This window comes from Hippocampus comes, unplaced genomic scaffold (genome assembly GCF_001891065.2).
Source record: "Hippocampus comes isolate QL1 unplaced genomic scaffold, H_comes_QL1_v1.1 scaffold176, whole genome shotgun sequence".
NCBI lineage: Eukaryota > Metazoa > Chordata > Actinopteri > Syngnathiformes > Syngnathidae > Hippocampus > Hippocampus comes.
Window position 1 is genome coordinate 2,093,426 of NW_017805826.1, and position 15,521 is coordinate 2,108,946.

Below are 15,521 nucleotides of genomic sequence, written 5' to 3' on the forward strand. Positions count from 1 at the left end.
TTGTCTGTGATTTTCGTGACTTTTTTTGTATATTTCAGTCAGTTTTTCCAGTGTACTCCTGCAAGTATTTTTGTTAATATATTTTGATGAGCCCGCCCTGCTCCTCCAGCCTCGCTGCTTTTTGGGGTCCTCGACCTACCATCACACAAAACATGTTTCATTATTTTATGATTGAAGAAAAATTTTAAAGACACTCCAAAAAAATTTAAAAAAGCAACCCTTTCCAACTTTGCAATTGGAAAGGGTAGTAGCGCATGATGGAAAATATGGCTGTAGTGTCACTGTCGTGTGAGAAAACACTTACCGGTATGTTCATTTTTGTCATTTATTTATTTTTTACATTAAAGGGGTGTTTCAGACATCCCATTAACGTTAAAGTTCGAAAAAAAAAAGACAAAAATGGACATGCGTTTTTCACAGTCGATCACTCATGCAAGGTGCAGTAATGTTGTGGATGCAAAACTGTGAATTCCCCCAAAATGCAAATATGATACAAGGGCTTCCCTCCAAAACTCAGCAGTTGGTTGGACATTATAAAATGCTGTTAAAAAAAAAAAAAAAAAAAATACACACATACCCGCGACCTTTGTGAGTATAAGTGGATAACAAGATGGATATACCTGTATGTGGTGTACGATGATGATAAGCCTCATCACCACAGTTTCTTTGCCCAAGCTTATGAATATGACAAATAGATGAGAATTAGAGGTGTCAAGCAAATGCAGGAGATTGTTCTTTTTCTTTCCAAGTGATGTGTTTGTATTAGTGCTTGAAAACTGCCCAGGAGAGGGCGCCTTTTATTCAGTTGATTAGCCGTGCTCACACACTTAATGTCAAGTTCATCAACTAACTCAGCTGCAATAACAATATTTTTGCGGTAATTTTTGGGCGAATTCCTTTTGCTGCTCCTCAGTTATTCATGACATTTTCCAATGCATGTCATGACACCCTGTAATCTCATAACATGACAAGATGTCCACTGTAGTAACCGCTGTCCCTGAAAGGGTTAATGAGAACCAAAGTCTGACTCAACACTAGATACTCTCATCACCATTCCTCGAACTGCGTTGATGATGTGGAAAAAGTGACAGCGTTTTAATCTGAGAGTTACTCATATGCAAGGTGTTTTATAAAAACAGGATGCCGAGATAATTGTGATGACTGGAGGCAAACTAATTTGACCAAATCAAATATGTTTTCCCATACATGCAATGATACCGTTGATTGTCGTTATTTAATCAAAAGTTCAATTCAACCTTTCAAACTGCAGCCCAGTTTACTTTCACCGTTTTAAAGCTTGAAAACCTCAATTCACAGCAAGATTCCAAGACTCCCCCGGCAAGGTTGTCGCAACCTATTCGTCGGCCTTCGTGTCACGTCAGAGAATGCTATGTGCATACACCAAAGCTTCGAGGTAGAAAACATCAGTTCAGAAATTCTGTCATACACAGAAAAACAACAGGGAAAAAAACCCATTTCTGCAGGGGCAGATGTTGCTGTGATGATAATACAGCCACAATTCAAAGAAATGAGCAAACCAATGCACAGACACATTGTGTTGCATATCAGCAACAAAAGAGAGGTTTTGTTTGCAGGAAGGAAGAGCCGCATGCAATCAAACTGCAGTCGAGAAGTAGGCCTATATTATTAGGAGGACTGCAGTCAGGTACCAGAGTATATCTCCTTTTTCTTCACTCTCATCAGCAAACTCTTCACACCTGTAACAATGTGAACAAGCCCGTCACGATCATTAAATTACTAGCAACTAACACCTGTATTGCAATTCTTGATATGTTGTTTTTATTTGTCAAAAGTTAGAAATTGATTTCTATTTACTCAATCCTCTTTGGCACATTTGTTTTTAATTCATGATGGTGTTTTGTTGGCGGCACTCGTGAGCACATCCGTCTCACAGAAGTCCGGGGTTTGAATCCGGGCACCGGCCTTTCTTTGTGGAGTTTGCATGTGCCCCTGTGGGTTTTCTCCGTGTACTCTGGTTTCCTCTGAATTGTCTTGTGAGTGTAAATGGCTGTTTATCAATGTGTGCCTTGTGATAGGCTGGGGACCAGTTCAGGGTGTACCCCGCCTGCAGCCGCAAGAAAGCTAGGACAGGCCCCAGGATGCCTGTGAATTTGAGCGGTTTGTTATTTGTAAAAAAATTTATTTTGAGAAAAACTTAAATAAATAAATTATGAGACTTTATTATTATATAAGTTAATATTCAATTCCGTTAACACACACACACACACACACACACACACACACACACACACACACACACGTTTACAAAAAGTGCCAAAAATTGATACTGTTGAGTTACGGTATGAACCGGGAATCGGAAATGAACCAGTTCAAACGTGAATGGTACGCATCCTTCCTGCATGGAATACACACAACGAGATAAGAGTAGGAGAAGCAAGTTGCGACTGAGCCCTATTAAAATAACTCATTTTTCACAGATAATTAAAAATATCTGCTTTTGAGAAGTGTCATATTGCCTGTATGCATGTGTTCCTACACCGTTTGTGTGTGACTACTCATTATTTGAAGGATTACCACTACCGGAAGTCGTGAGCATGTCAATGGTATTTGACATTGACTTCAGCATTAGCACTTGTGATTTTTTTAACAAAGCACGTGTTGCATTTCAATATCCAATGTGTGTAATTAATTCTGCTGTGTGTTCAGTTTTGCAATAAACCAATTGGGGCGTCATTAAACAGTTTAAAGAACACTCAAGAAGGGCGGAGTAAACGTTTGCCGCGCGCAAGCAACATGATGCATTCAGGGCAACATCAGACAACTTGCAAGCACACCGCGTCGGCGCATTCATTATTTTTCTTCTAATGTTTGTGAGAAGCCAAAATAGAAATTACAATTAAATTTCGATTCATTGTCCAGCCCTACCCATGACAACACATTCAATTGATCTTATTGTCGCATCACCAGAACGAATGTGCTTTGGAGAGAGGATCTATTTTTGGGAGGTTATTACCTGCATTCCTGTTTGGGAAGATACAGCAATGCTTCTGAAGAATGGCTGGCAACACCTGTGAGGAAACGTGAAAAAAGTCGTCAGTATTAGCAACTCCAAGCAGAGAAAGATTGACAACAAGGTAACATACTGTAGACACAGAGCAGTTTCCCCATTGCCATCAATTTCTCCTGTGTGAGTCCATTGTTATCTTTTACAGGATCATCCAAGTCGCTGACCACCAAAGTCCTGTTTCCAGTTTCCAAAGTTTCTGTCTGCAGTCACACTCAATGAGCTTTTGAATAGTTCATGAAAAGTACATACAGTAACATATACTGTATTCTTGATGTGGTTCGATAAAACCGCAATGGGGTGGGCATATTTCTAATTGGATTTTCATTATGTATCACTTCCACAAGCCTTCCGGAACCAGCAAGTTGAAACTGCAAATACAAGAGCCAATTATTGAACTGTTCACTTGCCGGAGGCTGCACATTCTACTCAATAATGAAAGCTTAACATCTTTTCTCTTGGGGAATCTAAAATTGTAATTGATATAAAATACCGTTTTAGCTGATACTAATCTGGCCCCTGGAGGACATCTGAAAAGGTGGCAGTGCAGAAGTGGACAGTAAAGAAAAAGGGTGTAAATTGCTTTTAAGGTCACTGGATTGTTTGACTTATATGCGCGTCACTGACTGTCAATATTAATTGAGTTCCAAAGGTTTTCTAACAAAAAGAAGCCCAGAGAAGAAATAACGTAGCTCAGCAGTTGCTATCAATTTCCTTTGTCCTTGCCATTGACTGACAGATCCAGAAAGCGCTATCAATTTCCCCCTTTGTCCTTGCCATTGACTGACAGATCCAGAAAGATTACATAAGAAATATCAAAATACCCATCCGACTCCTGTGAATGTATTGCTAACATTGCTCTACACTGACTCTCGGAAATCTAATATACTTTACTGCTAGCTGAGAATGAACTAGATAATTATCCCCTTTAATTAAGCTAAGCAGTGAGGTATCTCTCAAGAGAAAGAGTAGACCAGACTGAAGAAACGGAGATGAACCCAAATGGCTTGTCCCGAACCATCAAATTATTTTATTTTTCTTACGCGGGATCGGTTTGCATTAGCGGCAGCCTAAAAAGGAACGTCTAGACTTCTCTCTCCCCAGCCATTTCATCCAGCACTTCCGGGGGGATTCTACAGGTGTTCCGAGGTCAGCCAAGAGGCATATGCCATTTCCCAATTTCAAGTTTTTGTCCGTTTTTATGTCTTGATGATATTGTGAAACGTTAGAAGTCGCAGCCCAAGTCCTGTTCTACTGAAAGTCCACACAAACTGAGAATGCACTGAATGCCTGGATGTTGTTCTTGTGAGCTATCTTAAACCAAGGATGCACCAGGTTGGTGACTTGTAAAGAAGTGGCTGCGAAAATATTTCAAAATGTATTTGAAAGGTTTTTCTCCCCCCGCTTTATCATTTGGTGGAAATATGAGGAGCAGTTCAAATATAATGAGTCTTGTTCTATTTACCAGACTTATAGTTCTTTTTTAAAATTTTTTTTTATGAATTATCACACACACAATATACTGTGTAGTGTATTATGAAACATCTATTGAAATGCATCGTACAATACGTATACATAACATATGTTGCAAATTGAAACGCCCAAGGAACATTCATCGATTTTAACCAGAGTTTATTGATTAGGAAAAAAAAAAGTTTGAATTTTTTTTTTTTTTTAAAGATGCCATCGCATCGAACCAAAACGTTCTCCTTTGGAATCTAATCAAGAAGAATTAATTTGAATATACCGTATCATATACTGTACCATAAGAGCTGAAAACATCCTTTTGAACTAAATCTCCAGTTTTCGGATGGAAGCGCAGCTCACCCATTCAACAGTAATGTGATACAGCAAGAGAACATCTTTCTTATCTTATAACTACGACAGTGTAAAGATTGCCTCCGTGACGTTTCATAGGTCAACCCGGCCACAAATTTCACTTCAGTAGTCAAGTGTGAAACAAGTGGTGGCTACTGGTGAAAAGTTGGTATGTGGCGATGAAAACAATTCAAATTGATGCTGGTTGGCAGCGATGTACTGTACTGGAGGAGTGAGGAGAACAAACTGTCAGTGCCTCATCTGTGTCTCAGACACACAGAGCTGTCGCTTGCCTTGTTAAAAGGATTACAGACAAGCCATCTAATTTTACATACATCAGTGCTTCAGGCGTCGGCGTTTTGTCTGTTCAAGCGGGGAGGATTGATGACAGACACAAATACAAAACACGCACGGGCAATCCCAGGAACACATAACTGGGACATTTATATTTAGGGGTGCTGAAATGCAATTAGTTTCTTCACAGTCATCATCAATATGAAAAGACAGATCATTTGAATCACTTTTTATGAAAAGGTACATTTTACATGAAGTGCACACACGCTCATGTCAAAACTGCGTATATCGCAACTAAGGGATTTCAATAATTGATTATGACCAACTAGTTTACTTAAGTATGATCAATTTTGCAAGACATCTCGAAAAAAAAAAAAAAGAGATCCTCAAAGATATTTCCACTGAAGCTTTTGGAAATGGACTCACGCTCTTCAAATAAGTTAGCAATGTTCCATCATTGGCAGCACGGTTAGCACGTCCGCCTAACAGTGCAGAGGTGCAGAGTTCGATTCCGGCCCGGCCTTCCTCTTCAAAAGTCAAATTAAGAAACATCTGGCAAAGTAACAGTTGGATGTTCAAGGAAACTTTTAATGTTGTTTATAAAGTGATGTTATAATGGGTTACAGGGTTTAATACAGAAATTTGCAGTTGGGCTCGGTCCCTACTGAAGTGTATAGCGGCGATGCTATTCTTCAATATCTCAAGTACACTTGGACCTCTGTGGACTATTTTTGCTTTGGTTTGACAACTGTAATGACATCATACTAATTTCCCTCGCAGTAATAGATTGATTTTTGGTGGAGCCAGACAGTAGCTTGTGATACAATGATTGTATTTTAAGACAAAAGGGACCTATTAAAATGACAACAAAGTACATGTGGTGTAGCAGCAGAAACACATTTGTGCAGGGTTAAGAGTCTGAAAATAGAGCTTGCTAAATGTTTCAGGACTAGCTCCTCTCCACTCTCGATCAAAATGGCATCACTACTCACATACATGTGGACTTTCAGCCTTGCTTTGCATCTTGAAACAGGTCGTAAGAGCCTTATCGTGTCACTGTCAAGATGGCAAATGTCCACGCAAGCCTTGTATTGATAACTTTGAGATAGCACGGGTGATGTGATGAAGGTTTGTGCATGTGTGCTCTGCTGAAAGACTCGCTTCCAGAGTGCCTACTTCGGGCAGTAAAAGGGTGTTTAGCAATCTATTTTTGTCTTCTGTTCATCAAACATCGTGTTATTTTTTAATTATGTCCTCCTACTTTTATGTAACATAAAAGCCTTGTAGGAATGATTAAGCTTAAATATGAAATATAGATATCCATCTGGATAGGGAAAGGTATAAGTTGGGCGAATCTTAGTGGTGATGTTTTGCAACACACACAGGTCAGGTGTCATGTATGTATTTCAGTCATCCTACAGGGCATGGACTGTTGTCACAAAAGAGATTAAATTTGAAACCTAAAACAAAGAGTTTTCCCCTTCATCGTGGGCCAGCTGATCAACCAACAGCTTCACAAAAAGATCTTATAGCGTCCGCTTCATTCTGTGTGTGAGAAGAGGCCGGAGTTGTGCTAGTACAACTAAAGTCAGCTTCACCATGAATTTGTGTCTGCTCACAAGGCCCTGAGCATCTGACAGTTCCTGGTTGGGAAGAACATCATGGTGCTGGAGAAACCTCCCTACTCAGCTTCTCCAAGTCTGTCTTAAGGTGGGTCAACAAGGGGACCTGGTCTGAAGACGTGGATGACATTGAGATGGACGGTGCGGCAGCTGCAGGAAGAATGCTTCCGGATTGCATGAAGGCCCTTTTTTTCCCTCTGTCTCAGGTTGACTATGGGTTGATATGTAGGTCATGTATATTGCTTATACACTAATAGACAATCATTGTTGCTAATTGTGTGATTGGAGAGTTTTACTCTGAATGTTCCAGAGATCCTGTTTTAATGTCAGTGTCATCTTGAGAATAATAATGCTGCCCCGAGGTAATGTCACCATGGAGGTCTGTGTGAATCCATTTTGATGCATGTTTCAAGACATAATTAATCAACATTCAATACCACACACAACAAATTCTATTCAATCCCTTTATTGATTTTCAGGTCCATCCCTCATCTAAATGTACCTTAGCCTCAAGAGCAATACCATCACGCTTTAAAACACACACACACACACACACACACACACACACACACACACACACACACACACACACACACACACACACACGGGAACCTTAACTACCCTTTAAAGTTGTACAGTTCAGATTTTGACCCAGAATTACTGTAAAAGCATACATATGTCGTAACATAAAACTTAAAAGTTTTAAGAGAAACCTCAGTTCACTGAAGGTATTTTGCTTTTTCTTTGGATTTTGATGGCTTATTTGCAAGAATTATTCCCAAAGTTTGTGGGAAACATGGGGACTCATTCAAAGTGGAAAAGCAAATGACAGTCGAATTGTTGTTGAGTTGAGTGGTTGGGTGAAGTATTTCTTCTTGCCAGGTGTAGACCATCGGCACAGGCAGTCATGGGGACTAGTGAGAGACTAACTAAGCAACATAAAATTAATAATTTTTAATAAGTACTTCAGGTTACGGTGTGGACAGAGAAGACTACTAGAAAATAACACCACAAAGGTTAATCGTGTGAGGAATATTTACCTATGCAGTACTTCAATAAAACTGATATTCCCCCTTCTTTTTAACACCTTAGTGATTATGATGTCAGGTGATGTGACGATGGCAGCAAGCAGTGTCATCACAGTGTGTGCTGTGTATGGTGTATTTTTGCTATGCTGAAGCTGCCATTCCTCCACCATATAACTTTGTCTTCCCATGTCTCAGAAAATCTACTGGAGCTTACATATAGATCCAAACAGACAAAGATAAAGAATGAAAATCGTCATTCTCAAAAAAAAAAAAAAATAGGCACTACGAGTGATCTTATCCTGTACTTGCTTTACCAGAATGCAAGTGGGAATAGCATGTTTAAAAAAAAAAGCTGCAAGCTATTATGCAACCTGTTTAATGCACATTTGTAGAGGTACAAAATCCTCAATTCATGCAAAGCCTATTTTGTGACACACTCTTATTCAGTCCTGGCAAGGACTCAATAATCATTGAAGCATATCCACCCACAACAACTACAGTGTGCAGGGAAGAAAATACAGGGTTCTGTTAAAGAAGTTAACCTTGTACTCAGCAGGCTTCTTTCAGCCTCAGTTGCTCCTCATCCACACCTCCTCCCCATGAATTGATGTATTTGCAGAAAGCTGAGGGATGGTAATTCATGTCCATCCGGTTTTAAACAAACCACCTGCGCTTTTGTATTAGAATCAAAATGATTGAGACATTAGCGATGCTCTCACAGTTAAATCGTGTAGAATTAAGGGTACAAGCAATGCATGTGTCTCGTGATCTAATTAGATCTTGAATCTTACGTATATCTCTAATCATACATATGCAAAGCCCATTCTGAATTATATTTTGTGTATCTGATAAAATACCTCATGCACATGATCACATTTTTGTGATGCAATGTGAACACAAAGATTACCATGAAAGAGGGAGGAGGGTGATTACCTTCTTAAAAGCTGGCATTCTAGGTGGTTCCTCCTTCTGCAAAGTCGCTTCACATGTTGAAATCCCAAGCCAAGTTCGGAAGGCACGTTAAACCCAAGTCAGCCAAGTGATGATGCTGAGCCACGAGGTGCACTCGAGTTGTCTCCTCATTCTTCCCCTCCTCGCTCTCGCCCTGCAGCTGGCTCGACGAATGTTATTCCAGCATTCAAACACCGGGGGGGCTGTGGTGCATAATACAGAACTGTCATTCAAAAGTTCTCGGCTCCTGTACAGCAATTTACATTGACCAAATAATCACCTGTCCAATATATTTTGGCCGGGAGGACAAGTGTTTTTTGAAAGGTGATCATTGGGATCACATATTCTACTGAGTTGTCTCATCAAAGTATAGTTGTTGACATCTAGTAGCATTCATGTATGCACTTGATTTACACGCCGAATCATAGAACGTATGTGACACATACTTTTATCGCACATATCGGTGCTATAAAGTAGACAGAGCTTTTCTTATATGGACGCCAGCATGCAAATGCTAATATGTTGAAGGGTGTTCCGGTCCCGGTTTGTTGCCACTTCAGTCCTTCGCTGTCGTGATGCTCGGGTGATGGGGGGACGTGTCACACGTCTCGCCGACTAGGCGCAAAGGCTACTCTTTTGGTTGGTTGAATATAACGCATGGTGTTATTTCATTTGTAAGCCTGTCTAAACTATAGTCGTGTGGCAAGCTAATGCTAATGTTTATAAGGTTGCTCGAGAGTTAGCTAAGTTAGCTAGCAATCTTCTCGACACTATTCCGCGACAAGTCACAATTTAGCGTCTTCGCTTTCACGCAGTCCAGCTGACATGGCACACAGGAAAGAAGGTATGTATCACACATGCCGTCATGATTAGCTGTACTACATGCCACGAGCGTGTTTCGTTTGTATTAAGTGGCTAGCTAACTTTGCTAGCCAGCCATGTTTGGAGCTTCTGGCTGTAAACAAATGCACGTGTTTCTCTGTCTCAAGCTTATCGCCGAAATTAAATGGAAAAGTATAGACAGAAGAGTTCCAATTTTGACTTGCAGTCACTGCAGGTAGTGCAATGTTACTGTGAAATACACGCACAATCGACTTGATTAATGAATTGCGACAACGCAATATCTGCCCTCAGGTAAGGTAGGTACGGTAAAAAACTGGATATCTGACAAAAAAAAAAACAACTCCGTTTGAATGCAGTGGTTCTCGTTGTCCACCCAGGACCCGCCTTCCGCTCCTGTCGTCAAGTCAGGACCCAAATAATTGTTATTTTTGAATTATCAGTGCAATAACAGAATAACACAGACCTGATATTTTAACTTCAGCGAAATGCCATATTAGTGGTTTGCCTTCTTTTTAAGAAAAAAAAAAGACATACGAAGGATTATCCTAAAACAACAACCTAAATATACATGGTTATTGTTTCCGTAAGCATCTGACAAGAGCAAAAGAAGCTGTTTTAAGGCTGTGCTCGAAATAGTTTGCGCCACCTTCGTTTCCTTTCATGCCTCACTCACATTCGTTATTTTTACCTTTTATCAATTAATAAAATCACCATTTAAAAACTGCATTTATGTTTACTTGGGTTATGCGTCTCCGATATTTATATTTGTTTGGTGACCTGATACATTAAAGTGGTGCAAATCATGCAAAAATTAAATAATTTGAGAAGAAGGCAAATACGTTTTCATGGCAGTTTAGTAACAGTGCAACTTAATGTGTTCTTTCATTAAAAGTGTGAGTCACTTGCCCTGGGTATGAGATCAACAATTTGTAATACAGTTCGTGTGCATTCCGTACAGTATTCCAGTCCAAGGTACTCCAGAAGCTTTACCCTGCAGCCCCTAAATTGGAGAAGGAACTCTCCCCATCATGCATACTAGCAGATGCTTTGGTAAAGAAAAAACAAGTGAAAAGAAAAACTCAGCAGGATATTCCTCACAGTAAGATTTGTTGTATTTCTTGACATTGTGTGTAGTTTGCATTACTTCTTGTTTGATGATTAGTATGCTCTGTTGGGGCTTATGGTGAAACTTTTTTATTTTTTTAATATAATAGGTAATGCAACAATGACACCAAGTGCAGCCATTCGAAGAAGAAAAATGTACACGGTTCTACCGCCTCCTGAAGACTTTGATGCAGAATCGGTGAAATGTGTTACATTATCAAAGCTTGAGAGCACAAAGAGTGGGGAGGGCCCATCTGGTAAGGCAGTGATCTTCTATTGATGTGAATTTGTGATTTGCATCATAATGATAAATCGGATTTACAAAACATATCTACCTTGAGGTGGCCTCGGTTATTGAGTTCCAGTCAAGTATTTCACTCTGTAAAACTGAGAAACAGACTGTGAAAGTTTTGTTGTTTCTTAGATGCAGCACATATGGTCTTTTAAGCCTGCTGGTCAGATGTTTCATGGAAGAAATTAGTTTATCACTGAAGCTATATTTCATCAAATGTGATGTTTTTTTTTTTTTTTAAATGGTGATAAAGTGGTGTGCCGCGTTTGTGTCTCTTTGCACAAATCACATTTTAATTACAGTTTAATTACAGTGGTGGCTACTTTCACAGCTCACTGTGCTTATCATCTAACTTAATGTTGACCCCACCTGACGTTATCTCAATGAACAGGACAAAGTTAGCTGGCAAAACAGCTTCTGTTGGTCGATTTTTGAATATTTGTCTCTGATTTCACTTGCCACACTATTAGGTACACCTGTGCAATGGGATTAAATGGTGGTGCCAATCAAAATAAATCATTCATTTTTATACAGTGTCCGCTTCAAGTGAATGATGATTCAAAAGGTGTATGTAATCTGGAAGTGACAGTGGTTTTGATTAGATACATAAAGCAATGATTAAAATGGAATCTGTAAAACTGTGATTTAGGTTGCCTCTTTTTGCAAGTGTGTTTTAGTACAGTCGTCAATATTGTTAGCATGATTACTCGTCCCTTGACTGAGTTGACTCAGCTCACTCCTAAATCTTTCGCCTTTGTTTTCATCATTTCTTTGTCACAACGGGATGTAAGTGACAATCACAATATATTCTTTAAAAAAAAAAAAACAACTCAGAATTCTGGAAAACGTTGCGTAATGTAGGTAAATAGTTTTCCCTATATTGTAGTGCTGTAACCTGATGTTTGAAGATCATTTAATTTATGGCTATGACTCAATCTGTCCAATTGTTTTGCTTTGAGGTGAAATGACTGATGCTTTTTGATTTAAAAAAAAAATCAATCAATTAATAAAACAATTTCTTATTCATGCCCTTCAGAACATGACATACAGGAGTGCAGTCAAGAGCTTGACCAAGAGGTCGAAACAAATGAACAGAAAAGAAGAAGGAAGAGAAGGAAAGGGAGACTAAACCTTCATGCGGATAAAGACGGCACAACTTCAACAATAGTGTCGAGTTTTGTTCAGATTGGGACGCTGATGGATGAGGAAGGAGTGCGAATGAGCCGGAACAAGAAAAGGAAACTGAAGAAGAAACGGCACAAAGAGAAAATGCTCTCAATGGGTTTGATGCCTCGGGCTTCTGCCCTGGAGTTCACATACCAAAGAGAAAATGAGGAAGATGAAGAGGAGGAGGAGAAGGAAGAAGAAGATGGGATGAGAGCTGCTGAGGTGGCAGATTTCCTCAGGACCACAATGGAAATCTATAAGTCAGACTGTGAGTGCTGAGCTTTGTTGATCAAAATTGGTATGTTTATTGACTGTGTTGGACACAGATTAAGGCAGTTCTAAATGTCCACACAGTCTCACGGTGGTTTATTCAATTATAAATTTGATAGTGTTGCACCAATTAATGGGGCGTCCTGTGGTCATTTAGCTTTCCTGCACGGGGAGAAGCTTCCTCACCTGCCTGGCGTGTTGGAGGATCTTTTGAGCGGCATCGCCAGCGGAAGCAAGCCCGCCCCTCTCTTGAAGCATCTTCACATTCTCAAGCGATGTATTCAACACAAGGACACAGACACACTGGGAAAGGCACTGCAGGACCTCAACAACAATACCCTGATGTCCGCAGGTTAGTTATTTAGATGTTGTAGGCGTCAAACTCAAGGCCAGATCCAGCAATTACCGTTTTTTTGTAGCCCGCAAAAGCTTGCCGCAATTATTCCTTGAATTCATTCAAATGCCATTTAATGCAAGTGCCTTCTTGTGGTATGATGGGCTAGTGTTGTCACTCAGGCTGCCATAAACAATTATTTTGCTGGGCTACTAGTCACCGATAGTCGTCGCAAATAGTCAACCCATCGGGATCATTTGTAAATTGCACCAGGAAGCGGCTACTCTCGTAAAACTTTAATTGTGAATACATTTGAAATTTATGTCCCCCCCCCCCAAAGATTTACTCCGAGTGGATTTGTCTTTAATTTTATGTGCAATACAGTTTGATCGTTATTTAAGAAAAGTTTTTCTTTTCTGATGTATTTATGTATTTATGGGTATTTAGATAACTTCACAGATTTAACAATGTTTAAGTAATTTATTGAGTATTTAGGTAGCGTTTAGGGAATGGTTCATAGATTTAAGAGTATTTAGATGACTTTTAGGAAGTATTTACCCATATCTAGGAGTATTTTCATTACTTTTAGGTAGTATTTCAGTACATTTTGAGAGTATTTCAATCATCTTTGTGGCGTATTCCAGTAAAGGTAAGAATGTTTTGGTTACTTTTAAGAAGTGTCTGAATACATCCAGCATCGTTTAGGTCACGTTGTAGATGAACACATGGGCCTACTACGCACCTCTATTTTAATGTTGGTCATTATGGTGGTACATGAAGAGCATTTTTTTTTTTTAATGTGGTATTTAGTCTAAATGGTTTGAGAACCACTGCTCTAAAATATCACAAAATGTGCTGGAAAAGATTTTTAAAAATGTGTATTGGAAAAGTACTTCAACTTGACATGTGGATGAACTATAAAATAATGAAATAATGAATAATAATTAATGTGCACAACATTTCCTCGAGACTTTTTAAGGTGCTGCAGTGTGTCTTGTACAACTTTCAGAGGCACATTTGTAAGGTATGAGGTTCTAATTTATCACAAATACGTTTGGTGGGCTTGAGGTCAGGGCTTTCAAGTTCTCCCTTTGCCCAAAAACTTTGGCTCTACAGTCCTTGTTTAATGCTATGGAGTGCTGTCACACTGGAACAGAAAAGGTTCTTCCTCAAACTGTTCCCACAGAGTTGAAAGCAGAGAATTGTCCAAAATGTCATGGTAGGACGAAGCCATACAGTAAGCTTCGAGGGAACGAACGGGTCTAATCCAACCGCTGACTGATTAATGTTATTAAGAGATCTCCGTCACTCGTGTTGTTCCAAGCGTGATCCAAAATGGATGCTCAGCAACATCATCGGCAGGTCCGTGCAAGTTTGTACTTGTCTTTGTCAGCCCGTGCTTGCCACTCATGCGATACACACTCACACCTCTGTATGGTTCACCTGAGTAAACCTGCCCTGACCTGCCTCAACCTGCCCTCCTCATCCTTCACTTGCACATACATGCCTTTAATTTGCAAAAACATGCACTTGAACTGAACCACGCATCGCACACATTGACACCTGTTACTTGGCCTTAACTCTTTGTCGACAGCCAATGCACCCCAAGCCCGGAGGCACGTTTTTATCCGTGCGTGATTGGTTAAATGGTTTCTGAATAGGATTAGCAGGGACTTGCCAAGGGTCCGCTTGTGTGTCTCAGAAGACTCAAACAAGCAGAGTCAACCTCTGAATGCACGTCCGTTCATCCACATGGGCAGGATGGGGCCTTTTGAAGTCCACTCTGTTGCCAAGCTTGCTGTCGGGGTTTTTTTTTCCCCCTCCCTTTCCTCTCCGTGCACCTGCTCCACAACTGCATGAAAGGCGCTCAAATATGCCCACGGTCTTCACGGCGCATGAGTCATCCTTGTGTCAGTGTTTCATAATGCAACTCCCCCAGCAGATTTGATCAAAGAAGCAGTCTATGAAACAAACTCAGAAAAGGAATCTCTGAATGTTTTTTTTTTTTTTTGCTTGTGAGGATTATACAAAGCTATTGACTCACTCCTTTTCTCTCTCTCTCTCTCTCTCTCTCTCTCTCTCTCTCTCTCTCTCTCTCCCTCCCTCTCTCTCCCTCTCTTTTTTAAGGGAATGCACTGACCTTTACATCACATTCATGAATTTTGAAATTCTGAACATACCATTTTCCAACTCAATCCACTTCAGTTTAGTTCAATCCAATAACCCATGTGTCTGCAGACAAGCGCTCTGAGAGCAAGTCCCCAACAGCTCTCCCCTTCAGCATAATTTTCTGCGCCGCGGAGTTCCTCCGATAAACCACTTAACTCAGGGGTGTCAAACTCATTTCACATGGTGGGCCACATACGGCCTCGGTAGATGTCAAGTGGGCCGGACCATTAAAATGATACAATACTTTGCTATAAATAACCAAAACAATATGTCTTTCCTTTGTTTTGGTATAAAGAAGCACAAGAACATTAGGAAAATGTTGAAATTTAATGAACATATATTTTACAAAACATTTCATGAAGCACCTTACATTTCCTTCGACAAATGTGCAATTTACTTTTATCATTCACATATATGCATTGCAACTGATCCCACTGATTGTACAAACTTTAACAAGTAATTGGTATTGAAAAATATAGTAATGCACTTTAAGATTAAACAAGATTCATAAAGAAAGCAAGTTTTAAAGCATTTACACGTGCATATAAAATCTAAATGTAATCCCTGCCTACACCTTACAAAC

General features: G+C 39.8%; 1 protein-coding gene and 1 long non-coding RNA gene across 4 annotated transcripts in view; one reads left to right on the plus strand and one right to left on the minus strand.

Annotated features, from left to right (window-relative positions):
* Positions 1-2,995: 2,995 nt before the first annotated feature.
* On the minus strand, positions 2,996-9,138 carry LOC109526169 (uncharacterized). Its single transcript, XR_002170278.1, has 3 exons — positions 9,040-9,138; positions 8,742-8,962; positions 2,996-3,050 (listed from the first exon to the last, which is right to left on the minus strand). It is a non-coding gene; the product is annotated as an uncharacterized LOC109526169 (long non-coding RNA).
* Positions 9,139-9,299: 161 nt separating this feature from the next.
* The window catches only part of erich1 (glutamate rich 1), an 11,729-nt gene continuing 5,507 nt past the window's right edge, over positions 9,300-15,521 (plus strand). Inside the window, exons 1-6 of one of the 3 annotated variants that reach the window (XM_019887273.1) lie at positions 9,300-9,603; positions 10,561-10,701; positions 10,817-10,963; positions 11,833-11,859; positions 12,035-12,433; positions 12,593-12,787. In XM_019887273.1, coding sequence (XP_019742832.1) covers positions 9,585-9,603; positions 10,561-10,701; positions 10,817-10,963; positions 11,833-11,859; positions 12,035-12,433; positions 12,593-12,787 — 928 coding nt within the window. In that variant the 5' untranslated portion in view covers positions 9,300-9,584. The remainder of the gene's footprint in view (positions 9,604-10,560; positions 10,702-10,816; positions 10,964-11,832; positions 11,860-12,034; positions 12,434-12,592; positions 12,788-15,521) is intronic. The other 2 variants (XM_019887275.1, XM_019887274.1) reach the window with 2 other exon arrangements.